The 26846-nt window shown below is 37.3% G+C and overlaps 1 protein-coding gene across 5 annotated transcripts in view; it reads right to left on the bottom strand.

Moving 5' to 3' along the window:
• The window catches only part of NPAS3 (neuronal PAS domain protein 3), a 639348-nt gene that overhangs the window by 432253 nt on the left and 180249 nt on the right, over positions 1-26846 (bottom strand). For 3 of the 5 annotated variants that reach the window (XM_076345010.1, XM_076345011.1, XM_076345012.1), the window contains one exon: positions 10035-10279. In XM_076345010.1, coding sequence (XP_076201125.1) covers positions 10035-10279 — 245 coding nt within the window. Of the gene's footprint in view, positions 1-9871; positions 9923-10034; positions 10280-26846 lie in introns of all 5 variants that reach the window. The other 2 variants (XM_076345013.1, XM_076345014.1) reach the window with 1 other exon arrangement.

Genomic DNA, 26846 nt, shown 5'->3' with positions numbered 1-26846 from the left:
CTATTACACAAAAATAAGAATTATTATTAAATCCATGTACTTCAAACTTCACTTCCAGGGCTCTGACTATTATTTACTCCAAATATTTAGACGGTCACTTTGCAAAATACTAATAAATATGTAACTGCAAAAATATGAGTTGGGAAACATAGATTTACTCTTTTAATTTTAAAAAAAATGTTTGTGTGTTTTCTTTCACTTCAGACAAAATATTTTCTTTGAGTCATAACATTTGACTTGTAATATAGAGTGATGTAACTCTTGGTAAAACAAATATTATAAAAGGCTATTCATTTACACTGCTTTACTCCCTCATGTCTACGTACTAATAAGGACATGGCTCCCCGTCTGGTTTTTGGTTGGTTGGTTTTTTAAGGTCTCTGCTACATTCATTATCAGTTGGTTAATCTATCCCCTCAGCTCTTCATACAGATGTATTTATTATCCCTGCAACAGACTCAACAAGGTCTAAAGGAAGCAGTCATTCAACTGGAGATATACCGTAGAAGTTCAGATGATCCAGAAAACCAATAAGCTACGTTAATAGAAGAAACAAAGGCTAAGCTCTGTTGAATTTACCAGGACTTTAAGTATGTCCTTACATTCTCTGCTCAGCTGAGGAGACTAAGGTATGATGGCTATACTGAAACTGTTAAATCCAACCACAAAATCCAATTCCTCAACCACTTTCATTTGCGATATTAAGCTTTATTGAGGCTCTGTCCAAAACACTCTTCATAGCAAAGACACTTTTATTCTGTTCAGAAAAGGACAAATAAAAAGACAAACAAAAGTTCTATCAGATACTGTAATCTACAGATAGCAACAGCCTTTTTTCATTTTACATATCAAAAACTACAGCAGTGATTACTTTTTGTCTGTTTCTGATTACTAAAAGAAAAAAGCAGAATAAGCGCTTTTGGCACACCGGATTTATTGCACATCTGTAATTGGCTAACCCCATCATGTGTGTTATTTGAAAAAGTTATGTAGATGGAACATATAATTTAAGATATTCATGCTTCTAAAAAAGACCACCTGGAGCTAACCCATGCAACATAAAACATGAATGTAAAAATCATATGGAAACATTTTATTAAAGGTTTTGGAAAAGTGGACTGTTGTGGCATTGACTTTTACATAGCAGTTTCTACTGGACGACAATCCATATCATTATATAATGACGATAAATTAACTTGGTTTTAAGTTGAAAGTTTTCCCTGGCTTATTTTACCATCATCGCCAAGGCTGGAGCCAATGCAACTGTCGATACTATTTTCCTCCTGACATATTTACCTCTCCAAGTCTGAAGCCCATGCTCTTGCCAAAACCCACTCAGCCAATACTGTCAATGCTCTCAGCCATGAATTATAATGAGAACACCCACCATCTTCTAGCTGGAATGAGAAAGGTATGTTCTCAACTCAGGAGTGAATTTTGAATGACACAGTGAGGATTATTGTGCACAGAAAGACATGCACATTGAAGGAAGAAAGAATGAAGTGAAAAGTTTAAAACTTTTTGGGGTTTCTTTTAAATATTAATATTCTTCACTACATTGTTTTCATTACCAAGACCGCATTGAGAATGCAAACACGTAGAGAAAAATACAGGAATACAAAAAGGAGAGAGTCAACAGTGGAAGCTGAGTACAAGAGGAAGACATTATGCATATTGGGTGTTCCAGCTAAGGACTCAAAAAAAAAAAAAAAAAGAATGGCTAAGAAAAATAAACTGTATTAAAAGAACATAATGAAAATGCAAAAATGACCAAGTCAGTGTAACAGCACAAGAAGAGACAAAGGAAGATGAATTGCAGTATAATAGAACGGAAATATAGTAGTGGCTGGGAGTGACAGAAAAGACATTGAAGTCACCTGTTCTATTTCCTTGCTCTTAAAAACATGTACTGTTTGGTTGTTTTCCTATTTAATTGTTAAGTTGTAAGGTGGAGTTCTAGCAATAAACAACTCTTCCAGGGACTGACATCTGATTGACAACATTTTAGAAAGAGTATTAATTTGTTACCCGCAGTAAATGTTTTGTGTCTCCACAGAAGTGATGGATAGAACTTTTTATGATACAAATAAAGCACCATGAGAAACTAAATCATTCTATCATTTCTGCTAGCAGAACTGGAAGGATCAGGTCGGTTCTTTTTATGCTTTTGTTCATGCAAAAAAAGGACAGCTGAACTTGAAATGCTTTTCCCATTGTTCCTGTTCTGCATCACAAGAAAACCAAAACCTTTCAAAGTCTTGCAACAAAATTAACTACAAAGCAACAACCAGTAGCCTGGAGTTTAGGACAACAAAGGTAAAAATGAATATAATAATAATAACAACAACAACAATGTTTTCCATTTCATTATACTGAAATAAATAAATTTTAGGAGGTTTGATTTACTAAGCTGCACAGATCATTGTCTATGATCCAAACATGACTGTAATATGCAAATTTTAAATCAGCACTTACGCCATGTTTACTCCCAGTTCATTGATGATCATGCCTAGAGTGGGTTCTGCAGAAAACCACAGAAACTCCTTTCTTAATAGTACCTTTCACTTTGATCTGCTTTCCAAGATCAATCAGTTATACAGTTAATGAGTTTAGTGTGGTGCTGCCAATATAACGTTCTTCCAGTATTTTAAAACCATAATTCTTACGCACTAGTAAGTCAAATGCCTAACAAATACTTCAGTACACAATGCCTATTCCTAGTTAATTGGACTTGCAATTTCAGAGAATTAAACTGGGTTTGTTTTATAAGAATTACTTTCCATTTATCCATGTTTGTTGAAAAAATATACAATCTTACTTTTATCCCTTTAATGGAGGAATTTTCCCAATATTTTGCCTACAACTGCTTTGAGGCTGGGACATCCAGTGCTAAGACAGCTCAGTACTGCAAACTTCACAACACCAGCACTGCAAAGAATGGATGATGCTGAAAATTGTATCAGAGGTAACCTGATTCCTTGTCTGAAGAACACATAAAAGACAATTTATTCAACAGTTCTGGAATTTCTGAGAAACACCGCAAGCTGGGATTCAGGATAATGATGCCCAAGAGTTTCAGAGTCCCTTGCCTATACCGTGGCAGGTAACCTATCAAAGAAGCAACACGGAACTGTGGCAACCACAGCGAGGCAATGCCAGTGGATATTACTGAGATGTCAGGGGTTTCCCCGCTCTGTTGGGAAGATCTGCTTTTTTTGGCACACCTAAGAATTATACCCTTTTGTTTTTCAAGTACTTTTAAAGTTTGATTCAGACACAAAAGAAAGATTTCTTGTTTCCCCAGCAGAAAAGATAAAGGTAGCATTCATCATGTGTGGGTATGACTCAAACACAGAGCAGGCAGTTCATGGAGCCTCACACTTGGGACTCCAGCATTTGGATTCCAGCAGCAGAATGCTTTTGCAGGGAGGGAGAAAAAAGGAGGAACGAACAAGACAACAAAACCCACAACAAGCTATAATAATCCCGTTTTGTTCAAGAAGATACGATATGAACACTGACAGCAGAATTCTCCTCCCCAAGTTTTTGTGTTGATGATGACTATGATTGCGTATGTTCCATGAACACTGCTGTTAACAGTAACCTGAACTATAAAGACCTGTAGAATGGATTCTGTACAGGCAAGCACTTAAAGAAACCTGTATCAAGCTCTCCTGCCTTTCCTGCATCAGTAGAAGTTTTACTATGCCTTACTGCTAATGAGCCTATGCCATTGCCAGAACTCTTCCCATTTCTAATACACATAAAACTAATTTTTCTTTCATTTTTCTAATCCTGCTAGCTTTTTCCTTAGTGTCTCTGCTTGTCTTTGTCAACTTTCTGCACCTCAGACATTCCAGTTTATCTTAATTGCTATGTGTTTCCCTTTTATTCCCAAAGTTTTACATGAATACACATACATATTTTTTAAAATTATTGATTTCACTTTCATTCTGAAAAAAGGATACAGTTTTACAATTTTCAGGTGCATAGGAAACCATCATTTTGTAAATTTTTCTTTAAGAGTTCTAGTCAACTTCTATTCTAATTTTTCCATGAAAATTTTTCCTCACAATCAATTTCACATATAAGTTTCCCCATTAGGCAATTAGTCCCTCAAAAGCACTGACTATATTGGTTGGCACCCTCATCCATCTGCAGAGATTGAAAGCAATCAGGTCATGATCACTTGTCACTAGGCAACCACCAACTCCGAGTCCAGTATTCTATTCATCTTATCTATCACAATGAGATTCAAACAGAGCTACCTCATTTTGGGTGCCATATCTTTCATACTAGAAAACCATCAATAATTCTCACAAAGAACATTAATGTTTTACCACTGACTGTCTGAAATTTCCAGCACTCGTTTCTGACATTCAAACAACACCTAATATTTTTTTTTTTTAACCTATGTAACAGGTCGATGACTAAGCAACCTACTCCTACGGCTGCACTGCCCCTATGGCCACATAAACAGATTTACAATGGGTAGACATTATAACCAGTATTTGATACTGGTACACAGTCAGAGCACTTTATAGTGGCCTACACATAAACAGGAATCAGATTCTTATAAGAATAAGAAAAACGCCTGCGAGATAGAGAGAAATAGATTACAGGGCTATCAAGAATTCTCCAGCACAAGAGCAGAAGTTCCACACAAAGCGGGACGGCCAGATTTGGAGACCCTTTTCATAGCAAACAATACCACCAATTCACCTGCATTATGCTGGTTTCATCGGATTGATCTTTTCATGTCTAACAGTGAAAAACAATGTCTTAGGCCACAAACACTGAGGAATAAAGTAATTCTTATTTCTTTGCCCCTATACATGGTTTCCCTGAGACAGAATTATGTGGTGGTTCAGAAGAGAAGGCTGGTTTTAGTGGAAGGCTTGTGTGGTTTGGCAGGGAAAGGCTTGTACTATGTTGCATCTCCTGCTCAGAAGTCAACACTCAGTTTAAAATATAAAAGGCTAACAACAGGTAATGTTATTTAAAGGAGTTTCCACAATGAGGTCATTCAGAAGAGAACCATTTATTTATCTCTTAAAAATGCATACGTATCCAGCATAAAAATTATTAGAAAAAGGTATTTAAATTAATGAAAGTAATCCCACTTGACATTTGGGATAACAATTACCCTACTTTCCAATTATCATTATTGCTTATTTTCCTTCCCAGAGAATTCAAAGCGCTGGACTTATTTCCTCAACGCCACGTTCCATAGTATGATAAGACATCAAGTTCATTTTCAACCTATACTTACATACTTTGTTTATATTGAGAATGGATCCTTTGAAAAACATGCTAGTTTGAAGGAAACAGGTGTAATTTTGTTTTAAAGCATAATTTTTCTTCTTGTGATTATCAAAAGATTTTTTACTTATTTTATTACCAATGCAGAATTGAAGTAACATTGAATGCGTTATTGCAAGCAACATGTCAGAGTCATATTTAGTTACATTGGACAAGAAAAATTCAGACAAGAAAAATTTTGGTCCACCGCAAACGCTTTTGACAGCATCTGATTTCTTTTCATACTCATATATATTAATTCCAGAACACAGATGTGTAAAACTACCTAATTTCAGAACACATAACACTAAAAGTAGAGATGGCTAAACTAAAAGTGACATTCTTCACACAACCTACCAGTCGGTCAGTACTATTTACTGAAGTCCTTTTCACTCCTCAGCTAGAATCTCTCATTCACCTCTTCTTATACGGCAGAAGATAACTGAGATTATTTTACTTATGTAACGTAAAATGTAAAGATTTGTCTTAAAAAAAAAAATAAAGCTCATGATAAACCTACTTGTAACTTGAGATTGGATAATCCCACAATTACTTCTTTTCATTCAAAGAAAAAACATGCCCAAAGTTGTTTTACGTACTCTAGTTTCCATATGTCATGTCATTCTGCAGGAAATTATAGTCATGGCCTTGCACAAACACTTGTATCTCCAAAGACAGAAATTAACACCTCACTTCAACTAAGAAAGAATGAAAATCTAATAACTATTTTGATGTCATCATGGCAAATTTCCAGGACAAGGGTTTGCAAAATTAGGCACAGACTACTGGGTTTAATTGCTGCTTCAAAAGAAACAGAAATGGCAAATGCTGGGAACTCTCTTTGTCTTGAACACTCATGAGCCTTCTTTTTACAGCGACAGTGGTCCCAAGTCAGTACCAGTGTCCCAAAGACTGCCCAAAAAGGAAATACATGGCATGACTTTACATCAGTCAAACACATTCAGCACACCAGAGAACATCATGGTGCCTCACACTGCTCCTCTCCCTTCCTCTCTTCATTTGAAAAAAAGGAAGAAAATAGGGCTTGGTGAAAGTACCTACGACATAGTGGAAAAGAACATAAAAAGCTGCATGATCTTTGAACACTTTCAACAGTTTGTGCTAAAACTATAAAGAAATTTGGAATAAAATCATTTGAGGACAATGATATTCCAAAATATGAAGGTGCTCAGGAGAGTTTGACATTGGAAAAGGACTACAGGGCCTGGTATGGGTCAGGCAATCAGAACGCACTAGAGGACTTCAAGTGCCATGCCATGTAAAGCACCACTTACTGGCTGAACACACTGTATATACTACAAAAATACTTCCATTCCCACATCAGAACTTCCAGAAAACTCGCCTTTGAGTGCAAAAAATTCATTAGCAGTTCATTTACTGTTCTCCTCAGAACATACCCCTTAAATACTGGGAGTCAAACAGACTTTTGGAGGGTTGAAAACAGAGGGGAATCGTACTGTTATTCATAACATATTGTAAGTAGTATGCAAAGAATAACAATTTTATTCCTATTGATTCTAAATAACTTTTTGATTATTTTCTGCCATATGAGAATCATGTCCTGGTCTTTAAGAACTGTAATCTTTAAACTCATATGCTGCACGTTGTGTATGTATTTGTTTATAAGGACTAATACTTCCTACGTACAGAAATCCTTAGACAATGTACCAAAAAAAATTGACTGAAGTCTGCTATATTAGAAGATGGAAAATTTATCCATTTTTAGCAAATGTCAAATCATTGGCTATTGCTTTTAAGATTAATAAAAGATATAATGGCTTCTAGATAGCCTCTAAATAAAGATTACTATGAATGGAGAAATGATTTACCAATAGTCACCACAATGAGATTTCTTTAAAGGTTACAATCATCAGTTATTTAGCTGAAACACTGCTGAGAATGCCTGGTCATTTCTTGAATAATGTATAAAGTTCATTGTAGATTTGATCTGTATTATAACAATACAGATATTTCTAAAATAATGGAGAAAACTATCTGTTACTTTCCAATTGCTCAAGGTATTTCCATGAAGTAATTGACTCTGAAAATATTATATGAAGTTACTTGAGTGTTCATTTGCAAGCACAACTTGTAGTGATCGCTACACAATAGGCATAAGAAAACAAACTCATCAGCCTTTATAGACTTTTAAGAAAAGCTGTGATAAATACAGGGCAAAGTAAAGCACCTTCCTGAAATACTAAATTAAAACAATTAAACTGCTGTACAGTACTGGGGGACAAATTTAAAACTAAGCTTTGAAATGCAATTATTAACACAGGCAGACCATCACATTGGGGGGGGGGGGGGGGGGGGGGGGCAGGGCAAGCAGTTGCCTACGCAATGTAAGTACCTCTCATACAATTTTCCAAATACCTTTAAGTCTAGTCAGAAGATTGCTTGGGCATACACAAAATATCATGTCTAGTGTTTTATTGTAGGATTATCAGCCATACTTCACATGAAGCTGCAAGCTATTTATGTGAGCTTGTTTATCCATATAAACTTCTTCAAGGGCAGCAAAAAGCGACCCTAATAAATGAAAATTAATTTCTTTTGATGCAATTTCATGAATGTTTGATCAGAATGTGTTAACAGGTTTCTGTGTAAGGAGAACTGGTGAAGTAATAAAATATACCTGTACTATACAGTTAAACCTGCTTATGGGGAATTCTTATACAATGAAACACTGTTTCATTATTTCAATATACTGACACATAAATAATACAATCCTAGTTAGTATAAAGCTAAGTACTCAAACAGGAAAAAAAAAAAGCAAAAATCCTTCCCTCGTCCTCCCCCACCCCTTATGCCTAGAGGAATGGGAACCGTATCACCAGATGGGTGGAGGAGCAGGATTATTATATCAGATAGGGTGAGAAAACATTAAATGTTTACCTAGCTTTTTTATAGGGAGAAACGTGTTAATTTAGGCCAGACTATTTATGCTGTTGTCTAAGAATAAGGCTTCACTCTCCCTTAAAATTCTTTTCGTCATTAGAATCTTTACACAAAAAGAAAGCTTCAGTATTCAGATATATACTTATTCCACAAGAAGATAATGAAAAACAGATCCCAGATACTCTGAAAACATACACAGAGATCTGCAGAGATCAGCCTTTCCGTAATACCAGACAGCTTGTAGAAGCACTGTATGTCTGTTAGCTGCAGGAATTTTGGGAGGAATTATTTATTTTAACAGACAGCTCATGGATCGTACAGCAGAGTCCACTTTACATCCACCTTGCAACACTGTTTAATTGCCTGAGAATAAACCCTCATCCTGAAAAAATGGGGAACATTTGCATATTATATCAGAAGCCTGATGAATCATGTTATACTCATGCTCTGGATGATGTAATTATTACCTTTTTTTTTCCTCCATGAAAATTATATATGATGTGGCAGATAATATAAATGAAATATATGAAATGACGCAAATATGTCCAGCTACTAAATCATCAGCCTCAAAGTCCTTTGGGTTTTGCCCTCCAAGTCTATCTCCATCCATTGAAAATTACAGCTTTCCTTAACTAATATTACTTCCTTTAAATGGAAGAGCAGGTAAAAGCCCTTTGCACCATCAATACCAGTAACCCTTCATAGGCAGCTGTGGGCTGATAAATAAGACTCTATTCCCCCCTCCTCCCCCCACCCTTAAAGGTGGCTTTTTCTTTTGCCTCATGCTATATACAGTCTATCTAGTTTAGTGTAGATCAAGAGTTTAAGTTTCATAATGTGTGGAAAAAAACTGCAGTGCTCAAATCTCATATGCCTCTTTACGTTTCCTCCAAAATGTGAGATCAGTAGCTGAAATAAAACAGGGTAGTTTTCTGTGCTGTCAAAGCTAGGACAACTACAATTCCCAGGTTTTGCTAACTTTGAGTTCTGTTAATGCAACTTGCTCCCTAATTTAAAATACTTATCAGACAGCAAGATCATATAACTAGCATGAGTAAAAAAAAAAAAAAATTACAAAAAAATGTCCAGTTTACACAAGCCATTGGAAACACTATTTAGGACCAACACGCACACAGCCTCTAAAATAACTGTCTGATTCCTCTATTACCTGACTTTTGTAGCAACTCATATCTAAAATGTTGATTTTGCTGCCCAACTGCTTACTTGAGCATGAAAAGAGGGTGTTCAATATTGAAAACAGTCTATTTTGGCTGAAATGTTGATAGATGCCTACTGGCTCAGAAGTCAAAGTAATTTCTATACACATTATAAGATGATAAATAAAATCCTAGTCTCTAACCCGAAGATTTAAAAATTTGGATGTGATGCTCTTAAACTTCAGAAATACATGCTTCTACCTTTAAGGTTTAGCCATCGAATTAAGAAATTGAGTCCTCAAATCAAGGAATAATGCCATCCTCCTCTCAAGCGCATCCTTATACAAAATACTAGAACAAAGCAACACAATCATTGCTAAGTAACTTCAAACAATTTAATCTACATCACCCAGAAGACTTACAGCTGTAATAGGTATATGAACAGGTTTGTTGTTAAATAAAAAATAAATAAAATAAGAGGTTTATTTCACCTTCACATGGTGTCTTTCTCATGCAGACCTCAGATTTCCACATTTGTATCCCTTTAAAGGATTTGATATGCAGGGAAAGAAGAAAGGATGATGGTAAAAATTTCAATTTAGAGGTTTCTAAAGTCTGCCATATTTGATACTATACAACATATTTACTCCATACCTTTTACTGATGTATTAGGTGGAGGTCCTTCCATTCTCAAGTTCCACGGAGGATCGCCTTGATTAGCAAAGTCCCTCATTTTCAGATAGCTAATTGTAAGTCGGATGATGGATGCCTTGTCAAGCTGGCTGGTAATGGCTGCAGGCAGCGGCAACAACTTTGCCAACTCATAGAATTCAAAATTCTCCTTTCCCCGGCGAGAGCGAGCAGCATCTCGGGACTTTTCCTTCCTCAAAGCTTGTAAACTGGAAGAAAATAAACAAAGTAGGACATTCATCAATATTAGTGTTCTGTCACATTTAACCAATTTGCTTTTTCACTGCTGGTCTTCTATACAAATTACCAGATTTTCAAAATGCTGCTGTGTATGGATGTACAGACTTCAGGATATATTTAATGGTACTCCAGTCTTTGAATGATTAAAACTAATGATAATATTTGAGTTTCCGTGGTAGCCAAAACATTAAGTAACTACTCCTAACTCATTTCAGCTGCTTTCTTCTTAGCCTGCCCTTCCTTCCTCTGCTGCCAGTCGAAACAAAGGATTCCCAAGAATGCTGTGTACATGTGGGATTTATCTGCATGGATGCCATTGCTTCTCCTGATCCATTGTAACCCAACTTTGTCTAAGTTTGTGCCAAATGCTGACTATTGGGAAAAGGAGGTTAAAAGCAGATGACTGAAGTGTGCCACCTCTGACAGGGGTTGCAGTGCGGCCAAGGTGACCAAACGGGCTGTACAGTAGCTTCTGAGCCGCAGAAGTTTAAGTCTGGCGTAATAACATAAACCTTCCTGGATTTCATGAAGCTGCTCTTTATGAGAGTTGTTCAGCTGTCCTTGCTGTGGGAACAGCAACCTTTGTCAGAGGGGCGAGCAAGCAGTTAATACAGTAATGTGCTTCACATTCCTGATTGTAATTCACTACCACATACGTGTCAGACTGACAACTTTTTGGTCAGAAAGGACCTCTGCTTTACACGGAGCAGGTGGAAACGCAAAGACATTCATTTACTCCTGTTGCATCAGTGTATCACTTGCTACCACCCCTGTGCAATGCCTAAAGCTAACTCAGATTTTACTCCTGAGCTATTTGTTTTATTGGTGTATAACTGCTGAATGCACATTGTGATGACGGCGGGTAACTGCTGGGGTCGGTCTTCTCCCGATCTTTCCCTGAAACTCAAAGGAAACTCAGTTTCAATATATGATAATACAGCTTTGCAAGGGAAAAGGAATTAACTTTTTTTGTCGCATGGTTTGGGGCAGACAAAGAAATGTACAGTACGCTTCCCAAAAGATTAGGAGTCAATGTGTAGATAATACAAAGAACAGATATTGCCTCTTTTTTCTTTTTAATGAGAGGTTTTGAACTTTTTTTTTTTCTTTTTTTGAGACAGAGCAGAGTGTTCAACTCAGGATATGATAAGCTTGACCATACTTCTGCCTTGGTGGATAGAGGTTGGTGCCGATGCTGGGGTTGGTGTCTGCCAATCACTGTGTAAGGTGAGTAGAACAGAACTGTTCTTGTCCCTCAGTGAGGGACTGTTCTTGTCCCCCACAAAGACTCTATCTTTCCTTTGCTTCATATGTTTACTTATTAATTTGATGAAGTTACAGCCACAAGTCCGTTAACTAGTCATTGGTTTACAACAGAGCTAGAATTCAACCAGTGTATAATGGAACAGCAAACACTTCTCTCAAGCTTCCACAACCCTTCCTGAAACCCTGGATTTTATCAACCAAAGAATCATAATGGCCAGATCTACAAAAGCACTCTGGCACATGAAGTAGATCAGTAGAATCTAGGCATGCAGGTCTAATACCATGATTCTGAGACCTCTATTTACCTATCTTTCTAATTTGGAAATAATTTAAACTACAGAGGTTCTCTTATTTTAATATTCTTAACCACCTGCATTTTCGTGGCTGTCTCTGCCACCTCAGACTTGAAAGGGCAGATCAGCTGGGCCCTTAAAACACAAATGAAATCTCTCCATCACACTTCCCTGAGAATGCTTAACAAATTATATTCCCTACACAATTCTATACTAAGATCAATTATATTTAAAAAGACAGCCTGGCTAAGAAATAGGGGTGGTGAAGTAAAGATACAAGAGGAAACGGCATGTCCTTACCTACAGCTAAAGATATATACCATCCTACTGAATCCCACACTAAAGTACATACTTGTCTTTATGAACTCCATACAGATTGCTAGCAGCTAGATATGTAAGTTATATTCTAGGAGAAAAGTACCTGAAAAATAAGATTTCACAATGCTCATTGCGGATGCGTCTCTGTCCAATTTCAAATTTTAAATATCAATTTCAAATTTTAATATTTAAAAATCACAGATGTGTAAAATCCCTCAAAAGGGGCATTAAATATAGCTGATAGAATTATTTTATGTATATACAAAAACCTGGAAGCTACAGCCTTGTGAGGTGTGAACTGTCCGATTAATTTCAGTGAAGTAATACACCCTATACAAGTTAAATACCTGCAACAGTAACATAAGAGAGAGGCAGGCAAGTGTCCCTGCCCAATTGCTTGTAAGTGAAAGCTCGTTTTCAGGGCACAAGGGATGGCCTTTACTACTTGTCATCGCACTTATTTTCTCCTGAAGCCAAGCCTGAGGACCTCAAGTCCCAAATCAAGTTTGAGGGATCCAGAAGAGCTGAGATTCTAGATCTATTCTGAAAGTCTGCACCAAGAGGTTCACACTGTCTTTCCAAAGCACTTAATTATTCTCCTATGTAAGAAGGGGGCTTTTTGGAGATCCCTAGTAAAATGAATCAGAAACATTACAGATCCCAGCAACTTTTGAATGGTGATAGAACAGTCCTTAGCAACACCAAAGACTGAATCCACTGTTTACAAGTCCTGTATATAGTTCAGGAGATTGCTGAAACTGAATCATATATTGCAATGTAAACTTATACAATGCATTACTGGATCATTAACAGTTTGCAATGGAAGCCAGTTAAGTTGAAAAGGGAGGCTACCTGTGAAAGTAAACAGCATCCTTTGAGAGCCACCTATGTGTATTCAAACTTTTACAATAAAAAACCCCAAAGTACAAGGGATGGGGAGCTGATATAATAGACGTACAAAAAAACTCCTGAGAAAGTATTATCAATAACACGTTTTTCCTCCCAGCCATTTGGTATATTTGTCACTTGTGGAAGCTTCACCAAGCGACTCAAGGAGTTTGTAACTTGTAGCACTCTCATCTTGACATCAGTGCATTAAGCTAAATTTAGAAACAGTGTCTGTTGAAATGTGCACACAAGTCCTAATTTCTACTCTACATGATTCCACTAGGGAAATACACTTGCAGCGTCGGACACTGCGGTTATGCTGATACAATGGGTCCTTAATTTGGGAGCAGCGATTTCCTCAGCAGGATGCAGGAATTCATTAGGTATGACCTAAACATCACTGTTAATCCTCTCTGGCACCTGTGATTCTGATAGGTAACATCAGCTTCATCATCAGATGCTCTTAAGAGAGCAAAGTGCTGGCACTGATAATCCTGAGAGGATGCTAGAAAAGAGGGGTGTGAAGCTCACAACAGAAAGCAGTGGTGCTGACACAGGAGCAAAACTATCTTGGGTCCCGTCATATGACATCGGGATTAGAGGTGGTTCTTGATAACATAAATGAACTTGCTAGAGTATCAGGCTGCAAAAACATAGAAATACGTGCAGGCTCTCCTGCTAATGAGAAGAATAAAAGTGTGGGAAACTATACCCATGTTTACTAAGTGGCTTTCCGAAACATTCAGAAAGCACCAAGAAAGCAAGCATCGCACATGTAAAAGCTCTTACGTGATAGAGAAGGTCTCCCAACAGACAAGCAAATCTACGTATGCTGTCTGCAGTACTGACAAGAAAATAACAGTAGGAAATATACCCAAGAGACATAAATATTGCTCCCTCTCTGCCTTCTGTGGAGAATGGGAAGGAGCTCAGATAATTGGATGAGAGTGCATCACTGTATGATATCAAAGGATGATGTCGTCATACAATGGCAAAACTTCATCTGTTCCCTTAAGAACATACTTCTCAAAGAATTTCCGTATACAGAGTCCACTAAAGACGAAGAGGTTTCCACCTGCTAGCTCCCGATAATTCTGAGAAGCAGTACCATAAAAACAGGATATTTAATGGCTAGAAAACTAATGCTATTTTAGATAGTAGGTTTCTAAAATATGTATTATTTTTCCTTTTAGGGCCTTTCCAGATGGACTGATATAAAGGGGGTCTGGCTTTTACAGATGAAAGGGTACAATAAATACTACCATATAATTTTAAAATGGTGCGCACAACATTTCTAAAGTAAATTTTCTACTGAAGACACAGCAGATGCAGAAGACACGATAATATGGTGTTGCATAAAAGTTTTATTGGTACTCATAACTCACTTGTGATTTCATTGTGCTTGTGGTCATTCCAAGCTTAACCTGCTTCAAATTTTATTCCACATCATTTTATATATTTTATATTCATAAGCATATACATGCATCCATATCTGTGTGCACACCCACAACCTCCACATGCCTTGCAGATCATCATCTGTCACTTTAAAGATAGGACAATCACAGCTCCTAGTTTTTGCAGCATATAATGGCAATCAAACATGTTACAGCATATCAACAGATGCACTGACCTACATTAGCAAGGATTTTTTAGCATATCAATACCTCACTTCTGTGTCTCAGTTTGGGCGGTAAAAATCAGTGAAATAATTTAATTCCGTGAGTTTGCATTTTGAATGAAAACAGGGGACTGGTTGTGGTTACAAATAAATATTCTATCTGCAATTTCAAAATATAGCTTGGAATCAGATACATGGCAGACTTGCCCCGTTTTAGAAAGACAGCTCGCATTTACATTTCACCAATGCTGTTCCCTTAAACCTGACGCAGGCAGGACCCCCCCAAGCGGGGCTTCTCAGAGATGTCGGTCTCCCCCCACTCAGCCCCACGTAACAGCACCGGTGGGGGTTTATGGTGCCCCCACTGTACCATAATAGAGATTGGATTGGGAGCAATGGCCAAAGAACAAGGTTTGAGGGGCAGACAGGCTGCTGAACTCCAGATTTAATGGCTCCAGCCAATGGACAGCTTGTCTGCGGTGTGCCATCAATGAGTTTTTGCTCATTTTCATTAACTACAAGCAGAGAAGTATGGCAAACTCTCACAGAGGATACACAGTATTTTTCATAATTCTACTGAAATCCTACGATTTCAGGAGAAACTTTACAAGTGCAACAGTATACCAGAATAGAGCAGTAGTACCAAGCAATATCATACTTGTTCATTCAGCTGTTATCGACCACTAGCGAATTTCTTAAGCCTCTAACAACAATATGAATTAGTAGCAGTAAAACCAGATACAGTACAACAATACTTAACAATATCTAATAATGTTTATAACAAGCTTTATAGAGAATGAAGCAATATGCGTGTGTGTGTGTATTTTTATATTAGTCTAGTCTTTTAAATTCAGGGATCAAAAGGTCCACTACAAACATTATCCAACTCTCTAAAGGCTGTAGTCAAGACAGATGTTATATCCATTTCACAGAATAGAAATCAGATATATGGAAAGGATGTGCAACATTAGATCACACAATGAGTCTGTGACAAAAAAAATGGAGTGGAGCTAAGTGATCCAACCCCATATTACATCAAACCCCTGAAAGAGACTTCCAGTTAAGTATGTCTTTCTGTGTACATTGTTTTCCAATATAAAGAATAAAATAATGCTTCCTTGCTATTGAGTTTAGTTGTAGTATTACACAGAAAATAAATTTATGCCTGAGTCCACAGGTGTGCATTTTTTAAATTCTATATCAGAAACACTAGAAATATCCTCTTACCTTGTTCTTACCTTGCTCTGTTAATGATACAACGTATTACTGTCATACTTTGAACATTTTTATATTTAGATCAACTTTAGATCCCTCCCCCTTTTTTAAGAACGTATTTATATCGGTTCTGTATTTATATCAATGCAACGTAGTGGATGAGTATGACAATTTAACTAATGTTTATACATTTTGATCTATTACAGAAATAATCTATTACCTGTTCCCTCACTTAGCCACATTCTTGAGGAGTATCTTTTCTGGGGCTTCAAGCTGACCAGTCCAAACAATGAGGTCAGTTAAGTCCATTTACAACAACAGATACAGAGAAAAGCTGACTCTTAATGCCTGGGCAATTCATTAAGGTAATGTCCAAGTCCACCTATAGGTGGCCACCCACAGGCCATGTTCTGGCCTATAAAAATCTGTTTTCATTTCACTGATCTCACAGGACAATTATACTTAATTAGAAGATCAAAGAATGGAATAGCATCAATATCGAAATGGCCCAATTATTTGTAATATTTATTTATTTTGCTTCTATGTGATTCTTCTTATGCCTCAAGTTTTTTCAAATGTGTTCATTAATAGTGACATCTTAAAAACAGTGTTCAATCTAAGTGGATATACATCTGAACAGCAATACACATTTTCAGACTCCAAAAAAAGATTTAGACTGGGGGAAAGATAGAGGAAGTAAAGCAGAGTAACCTGCACTACATAATTGCACATATTGCAGTTGAAATGTCCAGTCCAGCAAGTCAAGCATCACCACTGGTGGCAGCAGGAGCCTAAAGCCTCCTATTGTCAAGGTTTTCTGTCATTGGTCTGTTTTTCTAAATGTTATGCTCTAGAGAGCTCACAAATATGCATGAAACTGGATATTTTTTCAGTATAGTAGATACAAGTGAGTATAAAAGAATGAAGCAAGACAGCTAATGTTCATGTAGATGTGAATGTGAATTAAAAGAAGAAAAAATCCTCTCCAACTTCCTAAGACTAACTCAATTAGTTCTGAAAAACTGATATTGAAAGTATGTTAATACATTTACCTCTAATTTCTACACAGTACTTTGCTATCTTTTGGGATTTTTTTCTTTTGCGACAACTTTTTGACTTGATGTTTTCTCCCTTTCTTTGCTTTTCTTTTTTTCCTGCTGTCCTATTCATAGACTTCCTTTTCACACAGATTGTTGCTGAACTGAGAGTACAAGAACTTCAAGACTAACAAAAAACAGTTTCGCTGTTTAAAAGAGAAGAGTACTTTTCTGAGGGTAAGATATCCAAAAAAAGAGGAAAGGAGGAGAATTAAAAGCCACATTAAATTTTACCTTCTTCTTTCTTTTTTAAGTACATCTGAGAAATCAGATGGCAAATTTTTATGGATTTTTCTACTTGTTTGCTTAGGAGATCCGAATATTGCTCAGTCTCACTATTTATCAATTAATCTAGCATGCAGCCTCAAAGGAAAAAGGTCGACCTGTATTAAAAATTCATCCATCAAAAATTCATCAAAGACATCAGCATTTTAACTCGTGAACCTTTGAACACCTGCATACTTGTCGGATCTGTGGTCACAGTTAACTGGAATCTATACTTACTACAGTATCTGTACTTGCTCTGACATGAGCTGCATGAGGAGACTTTCAGGTGAAAGTGCAGTACATAATCTAGTGAGCCACCCTGCTTCCTCAAACTGTTCTTTTCATCAGACAAGGGATATCTGACATCTGACTAAGTTCAAAGTCAGTCAGATCAGACCCTTTCAATGAACAAACACTTTTCGGGGCGTTCATTTTTTCCACACCATAAATATCACCGTTCTTATGGGGCAAAAGTTTGCCAAAAATGTAAATGAAACTATTATCTGACATTATCATCAATGGCATAGCCCACAAATTGAATCTATTTAATGCTGTCCAAGGAAAATTAATGTTTTCAGAAGACTTTCTTTAATGTGTGAAGAAAGCTGTATAGTATATGCTGGAAGTTAAAGCTGGAACCTTCAAGTTCAAGGTAAAAACTCTGCTGCTTAACTAATGCACTGCTCATAGCTGTCATCATTAATTTATGTTAGCCTCTGTAAACATCAAGAGTATAATAGGCCAATTTCACAACTAAATATAGATGCACATTTTGCCCTTATATAAATGGCAGATTGCTGCTGTAGATCATCACTGCAGCAACACGTCAGTAAAGATGCACTGTTTGATGGTCTGATGCTCACACAATATATAAAACCAGTTGTAATGGTTGTTTGGAAGCAAAGTGTAACATAGCAGCAAAATTTCATTTGTTCCACAAACTCAGGATATATTAAGCTTGGCTGACAAAGACTGTTTGATGTGCTAAATCAGTTTGACCTTCATTTTTGCTTTATATTTCTCATTTAACACATGAAATGACCATTATTTTTTCACTATATAGGAAAATATCACAGAACTGGTTTCTATTAAAAAGCCTCTTTTCCTTGTAGATAGCAAAAATACATTTTGCCAAATGTGCTTTAACAATTATTGTAAAAATAATGTGCAACTTATGAAAAAAATAATACCTATATTAACCCAAGCTTTTTATTATATCAGTGAGACTTGAGGTTGTTTTTTAGGGGTTGTTGTCTGACAGACTAGGTTTCTTTTATTTTATTTTCAATATGTAAATGTGGTTCAAAGAAATACATCCTTTTTTTTTTTTCAGGAAAAGGTTTGTGTATGCTTGAACTAATCATTAAATTGAATGTTTTATTGCCAATAAGCACCTTTGTTGCAACGTTTAAATAACAGGATTTACTTGCAAAGTGAGTCATTAGAACATAATAATAGGAACCTGGCAGGTTTTTAAGGATTACAAACTCACCATCCTACACAATCTTTTAAAACTAACGTACCACACTTTGATACAGCAACAATTAAGTGAGCTGTGATACACCAGTTCAAACCCAAACTCAACAACTAGAACACTAGTGTTTTGATCTTTTTTTCTTCCTATGTTGAACTAAGCAATTGCCAGCCTCATGATAATAGAGAAACTGCAGTTTTATCAAGCAATTTTGCAGCACCCAATAAACAGCACTTTACCTTGGAGCAACTTGTACATTTCACACCTTAAATTTCTATTTACCAAATCAGCTAATCACTTCACAATTGAACTTCTCAGAACAAAAAATTATCAATTAAAGTGGTTGAAACTCCTGCAAATTATCATTTAGGAATGAAGTAATTGCTTTCATCAGGGCAGAAAAGCCCGCCAGAACAGAAATGTCACTTCAGATTAGTGTTCTCACTCCTGAAGCTATGGATGACACAGCTGATATAAGACTAAATGCCAAGACCAATCAATTGCTTTTGTGGCTCTGTTCTGAGCTGCTGTAAAAGGGGCCATTTTCTAGGATCTACTCTTCATTATAGTAAATGCTATCTCCTTGGTAACATAATTCCATTTCTCATAAATTCCGTCTGAGAGCATTGTCCTAACAATAGATGTTTGTGGAAAAGAATGCTGTTGGTTTAATGCAAAGAAATTAAGTGTGAACGGCTGTCAAAGTACTATAGTTTGCTTGTTCTTAAACATAAATTGAAGTCTTTACATTAAAACCAGACTACTTTGGCGGAAATGAATGTTCTGAACAAGTGCAATATATTGCATTTGGAAGTGGTGCGTTTCTGATTGAGAGTTTAGACTTTTGTTTGGTATACCTATGTTCTGTCTATAGTGGGCACACTCGTCCCTAGCAGAGATTTGTCAGTTTAAGAGAGAGTAGATAAACACGCCACTTATTTCACAGCAGTGCAGTTAGGAAATGTGAAACTGTGGAAGAAAACATGGTCTCATTATCATATGACATGCTATTTGTTAGCAGACTCATCTGTGTATAAAAGCCTTCTTTGAACTGAGCCCTTACTGGAAATATCTGTATTTCAATTTGTATTGTTCAGCTTCCTAAAATACTAAGAATCTGAGTTATGGTCTCCAATTAAAAGGATATCTGAGAAGCTAATTTGGTGGAACAGCAGCAATTTCCTGCACTGCTCTCCTCACGACTGAAGTTTAGAAACAAATTCAAGATTACAGATTTTCATTCAAAAGCGGATGAAAAGTATTCCTCCCTCAATGAGCATAAGCAATTCCAATTAACAATAACAAGAGTTATGTGACAGGAGAATATATTATCGAATATGTAAAGAAGTAATTTATTCAGCATTAAGATGAAAAGTGCAATTTTACTACAGTATTTCTATGGGTAACCAAAGAAATAGCACAGGTACACTGTTGCCAGATTGTGACTATAGCCCTGAATGCTCGCAATCTCACAAATATAGGGAAAACTGCACCTCGTATGTGATGTGGGGAAAACAAGAGGACAAAGGAGACAGAAAGTTATTGCATGCCACCTCTACCTGCTTGAAGTAAACATAGTACTTTAAATTGCAAAGCCAGATAGCTTTAGTCCAGGTTCTCCAAATATGCTATCTCATATACCATATTAAATATGCCATATAGCATATCACAGATTAAATATGAGCTTTACACTTTGGGCTAAGTAGCAGTTACTACATAAATAAATCACTCTGAAATGAACAAACAGAATCCAAATTTCTGATTATACTCCTTTTGTGAGTACTGTCTTTAAGAAGGAACACCAGATTAGGGGTTTTTGATCTGGTTCTGAATTAATATTTTAAAGAATGAGTAAACAGCTGCTATTTTCCTCACCTATTTCAGAGCTATTGCAGAGATTTTTGCTGGAACATTTATATCAGCTACAGCCATTAGCTTCCATAACATTATTTTACCAGTGGTAGCTCGGGCATAAACAGCTGTGCAGGTAAAAAAAAAAAAAAAATAATTTTTTTTTAATAAAACCTAGGATTGCACAAGGTAGTTTTATCTATACCATGAAGTTTTACTACTGCCAAAAGGCCTAAGAGCACAATGTTGCATTCAGACATCCCATGCTTGCTCTTTACAGATGACCTAAATAGGGATTTTGTTAGAGTTGGCTGTGCCTTCTGTAACTATCCGCTCCAATTTAGTTCCAAAAGCCAGGAAAAAAAGGCAAGAATTCCAACCTCTCTCTTGCACTGCTGCTACATAAATAATCTCTTGGTGGTGTGTTGTCAATTACTGTAATACCAAGACCCATTCTGAAGAAAATAACATGCTTTATCTCCCTACCCACTCTTACAATTACCATCCTCATCATCTCATAATTCTCTCCTTCCGATCTGAAAGTTATGCTTACACTGATTGGTCTATGCTGAACATATGCAAGTCGTAGTTTCAAACGCTACCAATGGGAGACTTGACAAGACCTTTTATGAAGAAGCGTTGGAGGGATATAAGATGCTCTGGCACTGCAATCCAAAGGAGCTACTGCAGTTTACAGAGTCACAACTGAGCTGTCTTAAAACTGACAACACTATAACTTCAACAGGACAGACAATGAGCTACATGACCAATGTCAGCCCTGAGCCCTGCGTGTTTTTTGCTGCCTGTGATAAAACCTCTACTGATACAGGTCACTCTGTCATTGATACTCAAGCTACCTAGTTTAAAAATACCTCCAGCACATCTAAAAAAAAAATTAAAAAAAAAATATACAGCAATCAGTCTGGGTGGTGGTGTAGATACATCTGTTAAATGCTCAAAACCTAGCAGTGCATGCAAAATTTTTCTTTTGCAGTCTTAGGAAGACCCTGATCTGCTGCCTGTGCAGATCTCCAGAAGCTCACTGATGGATTTATTGAAGCTCATTTTTCCAGATGCACAAGCTCCACTCTCCAAGGTGCAGTGTTAGCTGTTGAACCACTGCTTCAGTAGAGTACAAATGAGCTGCAAGGCCTTTCACTTTTAGCACCCTGGCTTGAACCCTGAGCAGTTTAGTCTAAATTAATTTCAGTAGAGCACAAGACAGCAAGGTGTTCACAAGCAGGTGTCTCACATGTACCACCAGTGAAATAACTTTTATTACTGCTTACCTATTCCAGGACAGGCTACGATCTCCACTGACTTCCCTTGCAGAGGTACTACATTTACTTCCTGGGACATGTGGCAACTCTGTAACTATCACGCAAACACTGGTGAAGGGCAGAAGTTGTTGGGGAAAAAAAAGTCTGGCCAGAAAACTGTAATTCATCAAACAGAAAAAAATGTGCAATTTTTAGGCCACCTGTTTTTTCAAGTCTAAAGTAATGGCTTAGATACCACTGGTAGTGTTACAACAGTGTATGAAGTTTTAAGAAACAAAACCAGACAAGCACATAGGTTTGGACACAGAATAATGACTTAACAAAAAAACCCAAACCTAAAACAATACATAAAACCCCCATCATTCTTCCATAAATCAGTATTAACATACATTTTCCACAGGTGGCTTTCTACCTCCTACCTTTTTCTTGGGGGAATTAGGCTATGCTTACATGTCCTTACTTCCTAAGGAGCATGAAAGACTTGCCAAGTACTGCGGAATCTTAGAATTAGTTTAGCAAGAGGGAACCCTCCCCCAAACTTTAAGCAGAATGTCAAGGCAACCATATGTATGTGTTTCCACTGGCACACAATAGCATTATAATTTACAGGTTAGTAAAAAAAGCCTCATGAAGCAACATGTTACTGTGCACAGTGCTCCACAAGTCTCTCCTCAGCTCTAACTACAAACTTCCAGTTTTTATTAGTCGAAAGAGTTCAAAAACAAAATGCATCTCACAGATTCAAACTAAATAATGTTCATGCCCTTAAAAAAACCTCTTCAGATGGTATGAAATACATTAATGAGCCCCAGAAATCTAAGAAACCCACAAAAAATCCATATTGTCCCCTTTCTTCCATTCCATTCATGATAAATGAATAAATAAATAAAAAACCTACAGCAGGGTTAAAGTGCTTAGTCCCCAAAGCAATCAATTTTATATTTAACATTTTATTAAAAAAACCCCCACTGCCTGCATCATCATATGTCAGCGCATTATAGTAGCACTGCGTAAGTGTAACAGGTTGATAGAAATTCCTTCTACTTTCTACTTTCAGACTGTTACAACCTTCTTTAAGAAATAACCTTTCAGTTGAAATTTTTCATGCTGGTTCTCAGTTGGTCCCCAAAATGAAATTTTATATGCAGATAGATAAAAATTCATTGAACAATTTTTTAGTTATACAACTGTGTGGATTTTAGGTGCATAACACAAAGACTTACAGGTCATATGAAAAAGACATGATATTGTTATATTTTCAGCAGTTTTGATACAGTGGGATAAAAATGAAACCCGCATTGATTGCAGAAGGAAGGGCTTCCTCCTTGTTCCATTTACAGATATCAGTACTGGCCACACACACTATTGGGCTCATGCGTTTCCTGAAACGCCAAGAAGAGTCTACTGTCAGAGGTTAATGCACTCAACCCAGACCATGAACTGCCTCACAGTGGTAATTGCTGTGCTGGAGGTATGTCCCTACATATTTTAGTTTTCAGGCACTTGTAGCAGACCCAAGATCTAATTTCTAAATAAGGTTTTCAGATATGGTATAGCCAAAACCAATTCTCCTCAGAAACCCGTTTAATTAGCCAGAGTAGACCTGATGCTACAAGCATTTTATGACCAAAGCAGTGATATGCCGAAACCTTTCCTTAAAACACACTCATCATCAATTACAATCCTAAAACTGTAAAAAGCAACACTTAACCAAAAGCCTCAAAGCTTTAACAGTTGAGACATAAATCTCATGTCCTAAGTAATGCTTACCTTCTCCAGTAATATTCAACTACAAGCAAAAGTAGCAGTATCTTAAATCCATCACACTGCATGTATCAAAGGCATTATAATTATCAGTGCTCTGAAATACTGCCCAACGGCCACTGAGGCTATGCCTCCACGAAGGAGTAAAGCTCCTTGCAAAACACTTCCTCAGAAAGGGCCAACCAACCACAGAGCTCAAGAAATGTGAGCGACAGCAAACCACGAAAGAAAGCGAGATCCAGAGGTAAGGTCCCCTTCTGAAAAGCTCCTTGCCTCAAGTGGCCTCTTAATTACTCAGCAGGTAAAGCACCTCCCTGCAAAGTCTCACAGGTCTAGATCAGAGAGGAATATGATGATTATCTAGGAACTGTCTTCATCATGAGGCAGGCCATGTAACGTTACCCAGTAATTCTGGTTTCTTTTGCAAAAGTATCAATCCCAATCTGGAAACACCAAGAACTAAAGAATTTCTATTGCTAAGCAGCTGCGATGTTTAAATTAGCCTCACCATTAACATTTTGTGTTTTATTTCCAGTTTCAACTTTGCTGAATTCAGCTTTCAGTCACTGAATCTTGCGATTCCTTTGTCCACTAAACAAAAGAAACTCCAAATATCTGCTATCTTCTTCCTGTCTGGGTAATTACAGGCCATGATCAAGTCAGCCTTTTAACCTTCCCTTTGACAAGATACTTGATTGACTAAACAAACTCAGTCATTGTATGTTTTCCAGTCTTCATTTCAGCAGTCTCTTTTTTTCAACATAAAAACAACTAAAAAATTTCAACACTGAACCCAGTAGAAATCATCAGTAGGTATCATCATTTTCCATGTTCAATATTTCAATTGATATATTTAAAGGTTATTTTAGTCCATATCTGAAGCAGCATCATACTGGGTTATGGTGCTCTGCTACGCATAAGAAAACTTAAGTCTTTGTCATGGTTTAACCTCAGCCAGCAAGTAAGTACCACACAGCTGCTCACTCACTCCCCCCTGGTGGGATGGGGGAGAGAATCAGAAGGGTAAAAGTGAGAAAACTCATGGGTTGAGATAAAGACAGTTTAATAGGTAAAGCAAAAGCCGCGCACACAAGCAAAGCAAAACAAGGAATTCATTCACTCCTTCCCACCGGCAGGCAGGGGTTCAGCCATCTCCAGGAAAGCAGGGCTCCATCACACGAAATGGTTACTTGGGAAGACAAACGCCATCACTCCGAACGTCCCCCCCCTTCCTTCTTCTTTCCCCAGTTTATGTACTGAGCATGACGTCACATGGTATGGAATAGCCCTTTGGCCAGTTGGGGTCAGCTGTCCTGGCTGTGCCCCCTCCCAGCTTCTTGTGCACCCCCAGCCTTCTCAGTCGGTAGAGCATGGGAAGCTGAAAAGTCCTTGACTAGTGTAAGCGCTACCTAGCAACAGCTAAAACATCGGTGTGTTATCAACATTGTTCTCACCCTAAATCCAAAACACGGCACTGTACCAGCTACTAGGAGGGAAATTAACTCTATCGCTGCTGAAACCAGGACAGTCTTTCAATTTGGGGGTCACAGAAGAAAGAGACACTGAGATCTAACTATGAACTACAATGGCAGTTACGTGTTTCTTGCTGTGTATTATTCCTGGCCAGTGATGGTATTTACATTTCAGAAATGGAAACAGATCTGCTAAGTTCCATAGGCTATAGAGCATGTAAAATGAGAGAAAAACATTAATTCATTAATGCTAGAAACCAACATATTTTCTCCCAGGCATGTAGAATTACCTCAGTCTAATCTGGACTGATTCTCTGCAATCATATCTTCATTTTATTTCTGAGGGGTAAAGTAATCACTTGGTCTGAAGACAACCAGGCAAGAGTTTCTTTTGTACCACCTCAGAATATTTGGTGTAAAATGGCAGAATTGGGTTAAAATGGCAGAACTCAGAAACAAGTAGAGACATTCTGTAAAAGTTTCTTAATTTCCCTCAGCACGAGATATGCACTTTTCACTTATCCAGATTAATTTTTTTTCTGTTTTCCAAATGAATTGAACTTCCTCAGAGAGAGAAAGGCTCCCACGTTTCCCAGCATGGCCTGCTTGGATTGACCAGACTGTCACCTGTTCAGAACAGTTCCATCAATCATCGTAATAATAAATAAATAATAATAATAAAGAAAGAAATAAAAATGAAGACAACTTTATTCCCTCCCTATTCAGCCACAGTATGATGCTTTAAAATTATTCCATTTTTAAACTCATCTGACTTGGACCAGCATTTCTCCTCCTAACCTTTTGGCCATCTTCCCTAGTGCTCTGACTGCTACAGCACTGTGAGGCTGACCTGTGAAGGTGAACAGGGATGGAGAGTATTTAAGAGCACCAGTGTGAATCACTGAGAGCAAACAGCAAATTTGTCACAGATAGGCTGGTGGCAGAATATTATTATTCCTCAAAGGCTGCTGAAAACCTTTCAGACTGCTGTTAGCCATCAAACCAGCACCGTTACTCAACATGGACAGTACGCCCAGGCCTCAAAAACATCGGTAGTGGCGTTGTTCATGTTCTCCATTTCAAGTCATTCCCCAAGTATTGGATTTTTAGTATACCCAGACACATACACTAAGTGAGCCTCTGTCATAAAGTATTCCTACGGCCAAGGTTTTAATAATGAATTCTTGAGATAATCCCCAAAAGCCATTATTCACACAGATGTTCAAAACATATAGAACAATTAAGGTGGGATTTTCAAAACCACACAGGGCTGGCATAACCCTACTCCTAGTGAAAAGATGCCCTGGAATTTGTGTTTGAAAATGCCACCTTACTCTATTTAAAACCTGTCATCACAGTCAGGTAAACCAGAAATACTTTGGAGTCAAGAGGAAATAAAACCAATATACACCCATAAACACTGCATGTTAATCTTAGAACTTACCTGTTGATAGATCTACAAGCTCATTGGAAGGGGAAAGAGGTGCAATGACTGCTGACTGCTAGTAGTAGCTACTGAGTGATGCTTAAAACCAGCAATTGTATTAGGTTTGTGTGTGGGGGGTTAGCTACAGAAAAGAAAGAGGGAAAAAAAGAACCATCACAAAGAGCTATTATACCTGACGGGCTCTACACAAGACAGATGAAATGTGAGCTTCAGTATTCAAAATAGAAAGGATACAATCATATGTCTGGTTAACTTACAGGAAATAGTTCCAGAGACAATTTTATAC

This window comes from Aptenodytes patagonicus, chromosome 7 (genome assembly GCF_965638725.1).
Source record: "Aptenodytes patagonicus chromosome 7, bAptPat1.pri.cur, whole genome shotgun sequence".
Taxonomy (NCBI): domain Eukaryota; kingdom Metazoa; phylum Chordata; class Aves; order Sphenisciformes; family Spheniscidae; genus Aptenodytes; species Aptenodytes patagonicus.
Note: the sequence above shows the minus strand (reverse complement) of the source record. Positions and strands in the feature narration are given on the sequence as shown.